This window comes from Triticum urartu, chromosome 5A (assembly GCF_056163025.1).
Source record: "Triticum urartu cultivar PI428250 chromosome 5A, HENAU_Tu73, whole genome shotgun sequence".
Taxonomy (NCBI): Eukaryota; Viridiplantae; Streptophyta; class Magnoliopsida; order Poales; family Poaceae; genus Triticum; species Triticum urartu.
In genome coordinates, this window is record NC_141877.1 from 54,458,439 (window position 1) to 54,466,274 (window position 7,836).

A 7,836-nucleotide genomic window follows, 5' to 3' on the forward strand; every position below is an offset into this window, starting at 1 on the left:
AGAAGATCAATGATGTTCAGCGACTGGCAGGTCGTGTTGCCGCTTTAAGCCGGTTCATAAGCCGGTTAGGTGAGAAGGCCCTACCGTTGTATTAGATGATGAAGAAAACAGACACTTTTGTCTGGAGCAATGCCGCTAATATTGCCTTTGAGGATTTAAAGAGACAGTTATCTGAGCCGCCGGTCCTGGCAGCTCCCATTGATAGAGAGCCATTGCTATTATATGTGGCCGCTAACTCACGAGCTGTCAGTGTTGCAATCGTGGTGGAGCGCAAGGAGGCTGGCAAGGAGCATCCGGTTCAACGGCCGGTTTATTACGTCAGTGAGGTGCTCATTGAGTCTAAGCAAAGATATCCACATTGGCAGAAGCTTCTCTACGGGGTGTTCATGGCAAGCCGGAAGCTGAAGCAATACTTCCAAGGTCATCCTATCACTGTGGTAAGTTTTGCCCCCTTGGGAGACATCATCCAGAACAGAGAGGCCACAGGACGAGTCGCCAACTGGGCCATTGAGCTCGGGCCTCATGGTCTGAAGCACATGCCATGTACTGACATTAAGTCTCAAGCCTTGGTGGATTTTATCAATGACTGGACGGAGCTGCAGGCACCTGAGGAGAAGCCTAACAACACATATTGGACTATTCACTTTGATGGGTCCAGGCAGTTGGAAGGCTCGGGGGCTGGAGTCGTGTTAACTTCCCCTCGAGGTGATAAATTTTGTTATGTGCTCCGGCTTATGTTTCGTTGTACTAACAATGCATCTGAGTACGAGGCCTTACTCCATGGTCTTCGGATGGCCAAGGAGATGAATTTGAGCCGGGTACGATGTTTGGGCGACTCAGATCTTGTGGCTCAACAGGTGTCAAGCAAGTGGGATTCCAAGGATCCCCTTATGGCGGCTTACCGTCATGAAGTTGATGCTGTGGCTGGGTACTTCAAGGGTTATCAAGTGGAGCACATTGATCGAAGGAAGAATGAGGCGGCTGATGCCTTAAGACGGCTGGGATCTCAACGTAAGCCGGTGCCGCCTAACACCTTTCTCGATGTTTTGCATAATCCTTCTGTCAAGTTACCCACAGAAGAAGATGTAGTAGTGCCAGACCCGGAGGCACAGCTGGTAGCGGCTCTCCACGTCATCCTAGATTGGACAGTGCCTTATTTGGCTTATATGACCCGGGGAGAGTTGTCTGAGGATGAGACCTTGGCAAGACAAATCATCTGGCGGTCCAAGTCCATGACAATCGTTAATGGCGAGTTACATCACTGCAGCGTCACTGGAGCATTGCAACGTTGTGTGTCACCCGCAGAGGGTCAGGAGATACTTCGTGAGATCCATGAAGGAGATTGTCGTCATCATGCCGGCTCAAAATCTCTTGTGGCCAAGGCTTTCCGTCATGGTTTCTATTGGCTGACGGCTCATGCTGATGCGGAGGATTTAGTCAGCAAATGTGACGGATGTCAAAAATTCTCACGACGAGCTCATGTGCCGGCTCAAGAGTTGATGATGATCCCAATTACTTGGCCGTTTGCAGTCTGGGGGCTTGACATGGTTGGACCTTTCAAAAGGTCTAAAGACAAAAAGACACACCTTCTGGTGGCAGTGGATAAGTTCACAAAGTGGGTCGAGGCAGAGCCGGTCAGTAAGTGTGATGTATCCACGGCGATTCAGTTCATGAAAAAGGTGATCTTTCGTTTTGGTTTTCCACATAGCATCATAACTGATAATGGCACTAATCTCTCCAAGGGTGCCATGGAAGAGTTCTGTCAACGAGAACATATCCGGCTTGATGTTTCGGCTGTTGCTCATCCTCAATCCAATGGTCAAGCAGAAAGAGCAAATCAGGAGATCTTGAAGGGCATCAAACCCCAGCTCTTGGTCCCCTTATAGCGGACGCGGGGTTGTTGGGTGGAGGAGTTACCCTCTGTACTTTGGAGTATCAACACTACACCTAACAGATCTACGGGTTACACACCTTTCTTCATGGTGTACGGAGCAGAGGCGGTCCTGCCAAGTGACATCCGTCATGACTCACCCCGCGTGGCGGCTTACGTTGAGGCTGATAACGAAAAGGCTCGTCAGGATGCACTTGACTTGTTGGATGAGGAGCGAGACTTGGCAATAGCCCGCTCGGTGATTTACCAACAAGACCTGCACTGCTATCATAGCCGCCGGTTTAGAAGCCGAACCTTTTAGAAAGGCGACTTAGTGCTCCGGCTCATCCAGGATCAGTCTGATATGCACAAGCTATCCCCTCCTTGGGAAGGACCCTTTGTGGTCAGCAAGAATCTAAACAACGGGTCATACTACCTTATCGATGTTCGAGAGCACAAAGACTCACGTAAGTCGGAGGAGGAGATCCGCCTACCGTGGAATATCGCCCATCTTCGGCCTTACTATACTTGAGCCACTGGCTCTCAAGATGTATATATTTTTTAACGATGTATATATTATATAAAGCAATAAAGCGGGACCTCTGTCCTTTTCACCCTCAAAGGTTTACATATCTTTTTATCATGTGGTGGAAACAACCAACAGGGAGCGGATCATATCTGAATCCGGCTCTCCCTTTGGTCCGGCTTATGATCATATCTGAATCTAGCCATGATCACTTGGGGGCTTCCTGTTCAAACATAGGTCGTATTCGAACCAAAGAGAACATAGCTCTCGATACCCACTTGATCGACATACTACCAAACCCACTTGGGGGCTTCTTGATCATGTTTGAATCATAGCTTAACACCTTTGGGTCTGACGTGGATCATATTCGAATCAGCGCCATTAAACAACTCTTATGGTCACTTGGGGGCTTCCTGTTCAAACATAGGTCGTATTCGAACCAAAGAGAACATAGTTGTCGATACCCACTTGATCGGCATCGCCAAAGCCACTGGGGCTATATGATCGTATCCGAATCTTAGCTTAACCCCTTTGGAATGGTTCACTGATCGTATTCGAATCAGAGGCCTTTAAATTTTGTTTACTATTCATCAGGCTTTGTAAGTGTAAATGTTTGACTATCTTAAGACCCTCTTGAAAGTACTATGGAGTGGATTTTGTTCCACCGGTTTAATATTGATTGCCTCGAGTTGTTAAGTGCCAGGTGAACTTTTATATGCCAACTTTCAGGAGTTAAACTTACCCTCATGGGTTGGGTCATACAAGCCGGTGAAATAACCACAAGAATCACAGGTATGCTATTATGATTATGTCTAAAAGGTCTAATCATAAGTCGGCCTTCCTAAGATTGTTTGGTATACACTCCGGGTTATCAATACCTTATGTGACCCCCGATGCGATAAGTCGCTAGAGGATTTTTTTGTTTGTCTCATATGCAGTATAAGGAAGGCAACTTTTGTTTAACAGAAAGGAACTAGAAGATCAATAGAAGCTGGAAGTATATAGCGATAGCGGCTTAAGGAAGTATTGAGTGCCATAAACATGCACGAAGGCATGACAAAAATCGAGAGATTTTTCTACCCTATTACAAGACTCCCCGAGTCTGAATAGTGAGGCATTGTTTTCACAAAGACATAAAACATATGAAGCCTTTACTCCTTTGGTTGGCTTGATGATTCCGGGTTATCCTTCTCTGCCTCTCCGTCGGCTGCCCTGTCCTGGAAGGTTGATGAGGCCCAGTCAATGCCACTCAAGGCTTCAAACTCAGCTTCATCATCTATTAAACCGGTTGGGTCGACTTCAGGGGCAAAGGTATGCTTACGAGTTGGAGGGATCAGGCTGACTTCATCATAATGAGGTGTTGGAATCCTCCGGTTCTCGCTGTCATAACCCGGCTGATACTTGGTAAGATCAGTGTCGTTCCCAATGAGAGTAGCCACAGGGCGTATGTCTTTCACACAGGCGGTGAAGTCTGCTTCATCAAACAAGGTTCCATCCTCCTTCAGACTGGGGTATCCAAGAGTGAGGTCGGCCGGGTCTAGTTCTGGAATCCATGCTTTAGCTCCGCTCAACGCAGCTATAGCTCTGGCTCTTGCAGATGCCCGCCTTAGCTCTTGAACCCGCTGGGGGAGCACCGCAAGCCGCTTCAGCACATCTTGCAGGAGATGAGGAACGTCATTTGATAAAGCCACAACGGCAAGAGCACGTTGTGACCCGGTGTAGAGCTGTTCCACGAGAGTATACACTGCCTTCAGCTTGATCAACGTGTTCTGCTTGAGGTTTGTGCTCCTGGGGCCTACATTATTAAACATAAGGTGGGCCGAAGATAAAATTAAAGTGGTCATCAAAGGAAGGCTTGCAGTACTTAAGGTTTATATATCATGACTTACCGAAGATAGCTGAGACCATTTGAGATATCTGGCGCTTTAAGCCGGACAGCTCGGTTTTTGCTTCTGCAAGTGATGCTTCTGCTGTCTTGGCCCGGGTCACCAGTGAGGCCTTTTCGTCAGCCCAGGTTTTCTTGTCCGCCTCAAAGTTCTTCTTCAATTTCTCTTGTTCAGAGACGCTGAATTCAAACTTGGAGTTGGCCTTTTGAATTTCAAGTTCCTGGGCTGCCAGGCGGCTCTTCAGGTCAGCAATCTCCGACTCAAATTGACTTATGGTGGCCTGCATTAATGCCGGTTTATATTCCGGATTATGGTAAAATAACATTAAGTCCCAAGCATTTTGCAAGAAAAGATACTTGACACTTGGGGGCTAATGTATGCTGAAGAACTCAAAATTGCTACGCCGGTTCATGAAAATTAAGTTCCAAGCACTTTGCAAGCAAAGATACTTGACACTTGGGGGCTAATGTGTATCACAAGTTCAAGGCATTAGGCTGCAACCGGGTTAAATATTTTCTTTCTAAAGCCGGACAAGCAGTTCTAGGCAGTTTTCTAAGTCTACAGCATATTTATTCATAAGCAATAGACTTGGGGGGCTGGTACAGTAAGTGTGATTAAGAAAAAGTAGCATAAGTCATACCTCAGATTTTTGCTGTATCTGCTTCACCATGTCAATTTCCAGGTCATGGCTGCTATGTAATTGATTGATATAGCCGGAAACGATCTCTCCAATACTCAAATCAGTATAGTCAGTGACGTCCAGCTTGGCCTTTCGGCGTTCTAATAATTCCTCCTTAGCAGAACACTTGGCGAGTACAGTGGGCCGTGCCGGCTCAACGAATTGAGTCTTGAGAATTTCAACTTCTGGGTCGTCTGCCTTGGCAGGGCTAGGAGCCTCCAGGTTATCAGAATCATTGATGGCTTGTTCAGCAGGCGGGTCAGAAGAAGTTACAGGAACATCATGAGACGGTTGATGCGGCGGCTCGTGAGCAGAGGCATCAGGAGCAGCCGTTCCAAGCGCCGGTTCTGTTACAACAGGGTCCTGGGCCGGCTTATCCTTCTTTGATTTCTTCCTGGGCTTCACTTGCACGTTGTGGATAAGGCGGAAGGATGAGTACAAAGCATGAGTAAGATAAAACATAAGGTAAACAAATTTACATTACCCGGGGGCGGTTTTGAAAGCCGGCATGTTGGATTGCATAGACTCGCCGGAGGAAGCAGAGGTATCCTGATAATTGGAGTCAGATGAATTGAGAGGTTGACGAATTAAACCCGCCAATGGTGGAACAGAACGTAAGTCAGAGATAACCTCATTCCGACGCTTCCTAGTTATGTCAGGTAAGCCGGAGGAGAGCTCTGCATCCTTGCTGGTCCGGGTCTGCCTTCGGCTTTCAATTTGCTGTCGCTTCAAAAGAAAGTCAGGATCTTGGTAAGCCAAAGGATGTGAAAATCTTACTTTCCGGGTTACTCTTCGAATTTTCTGACGCGGCTGAGGCTCGGAGTCGGAGGAGATTATAGTTACCTCTTCCTCGACGGGTTGGTTGTTTCCCGTGTCTTCCTGAAAGGGAAGTAATGTCAGTGAGGTGATGATAAAAGAGTCAGGAAAGTTAAAAGTTACCTCTTCTTCATCATCATCAGAATCATCAAGTTTGAACATCTCTGAGGCGCTTGGCTTCCTCTTCTTTGAAGTTCCAGATTTGGCGGCTTTTCTTTCGTCTCTCTTGGCCGCTCTGGCTTGTTTGGCCGCCTCATGGTCATACTTGACCTTCCAGAAGTTGTCAGTGGCCTATGAAACATGATAAAGGGTCATGAGTAAAAGCAACATGTAACACAATAAAGAGTATTTACTAAGGTTGATGACTCACTGGAGGGGCCGGGTTCTTCTTGCAGAAAGGCAGTAAGCCGAAGGCATTACTGGTTACTGTGCCCTCTTTCAATAAGGACTGGGTTGTAGCCTCCACTTGGTCATCTGGTAAGTCGTCAGGACTATGATGCAGGGGATCATCCTTCTCACCTGAGTAAGTACACATTAAGCCGAGGCGGCGGCTTAACGGAATCACTCGCCGAGCAACCTAGACTCGGACCAGGTCAATGCCGTCTAAGCCATTCCCCAAAAGAACTTTGATCTTCTTGATAGTGGGGGTGAGTGGCAGACGTTCAACAACAGTCAACTTGTCCGGCAGTAGGTGGTTGGATTCAAGGCGCAAGGCACGGAAGCCGGGAAGCGGGTTCTCACCAGCCGGAGAAGTGTCCTGGCAGTAGAACCACGTCTGGTTCCGATCTTTTGGATGACTCGGCAGTTCAGCATAAGGGAAAAGGCAATCTCTCCGCCGCTGAATCGAGATACCACCAAGTTCTAGACTGGGCCCGTTGGCGCGCTTGTTCTGCTGGTTTAGGTAAAACAGCTCTCTGAATAAAAGTAAGCTGGGCTCTTCTCCAAGATACACCTCACAGAAGACTTGGAAGTTGCAAATATTTTACACGGAATTGGGCCCGATGTCTTGAGGTCTCAGGTCAAAGAATTTCAAAACATCCCTGAAGAATTTTGAACCGGGTGGAGCAAATCCCCGGCTCATATGATCAGTGAAAATGATCACTTCCCCCTCTTTGGGATGAGGTTTCTCCTCAGACGGGTCAAGAGCGCGATAAGACATGATCTCCTTCTTGGGCAGATAGCCGGATTTCACAAATTCAGCCAATGTGCTCTCTGTGACGACGGACTTGACCCAGTTGCAGGTCACCGGAGGTTTGGGAGCTTTGGGTGCCGTTGTGTAAATCGAAGCCTATGACAAGATAAAAGATTTTTTCCGGCTCAATACATAACCCGGAGGAGAGCATTATTAATTTAGTCAAGGTGGTGGCTTAAGAAGGGGCCTAATGACATATGAGTAACTATGCAATGGTATTTAAGTCGCTACAGGTATCAAAGGTAGTTAAAAAAAATTTAAGTCACCGGAAGCAAGCGAGACTGACAGCCGGTGTTGTCTTAACCCGGTCACATGGACTACTATGGCTAAAACAGATTCAACAGATGCAATTTTTGCTAAGTGTGGAACAAACAGGTTTCACAGGTTGCAGTTATTATTTTGGATCAAACGGTTGCTCTAAAAAGAAAAATTTCTAGACCTAAAACAGTGAAGAGAAGCTCATACACTTGAAGAGGGCTTCCGAACAAGGGAAATGAGATCTCTTTCTATGCAAAATAAGCACAAACAATCACTACAGCAGTTCTACGTTATTTTTACGATCTAAACAGGGTATTGGAGGTAAAAGCTATCGAGGGTTTGCAGCGGGTGGCGATGAACACCGATGAACTCAAGAAAGTTCCAATGCAGATCTAAGAAAGGAAAGAAGAGGAACTCACGGATGTGGACGAGCTGCGGAGGTTCGCCGTTGATCTCTGGTCGGATTCAGGTCGATGCAGCAGCCTGAGTCGGTGAAGACGAGGGGTTCGACGGCAGCGACGGCGGAGCTCGAGAGACAGAGAGGCAGCAAGAGGAAGAAGACGACTGAAAGAGGGGAAAATGGAAGACCTAGGTCGTGCCTATTTATAA

General features: G+C 47.2%; 1 protein-coding gene across 1 annotated transcript; it reads right to left on the reverse strand.

Moving 5' to 3' along the window:
- Positions 1–3,547: 3,547 nt before the first annotated feature.
- LOC147967988 (uncharacterized) lies at positions 3,548–6,058 on the reverse strand. The gene is made up of 4 exons (XM_087522609.1): positions 5,900–6,058; positions 4,923–5,405; positions 4,286–4,562; positions 3,548–4,191 (listed from the first exon to the last, which is right to left on the reverse strand). Exons 1-4 carry the CDS (start codon positions 6,038–6,040, stop codon positions 3,548–3,550), a joined length of 1,545 nt encoding a protein of 514 aa, XP_087378735.1. The 5' UTR covers positions 6,041–6,058.
- Positions 6,059–7,836: the final 1,778 nt, after the last annotated feature.

Coding starts and splice junctions, on each gene's coding strand:
- LOC147967988 (XM_087522609.1), bottom strand. CDS start 6,040: ATGACCATGAGGCGGCCAAACAAGCCAGAGCGGCCAAGAGAGACGAAA. Junction 4,563..4,922: donor AGATACAGCAAAAATCTGAG/GTATGACTTATG, acceptor GCATTAATGCAG/GCCACCATAAGTCAATTTGA. Junction 4,192..4,285: donor AATGGTCTCAGCTATCTTCG/GTAAGTCATGAT, acceptor TTAATAATGTAG/GCCCCAGGAGCACAAACCTC.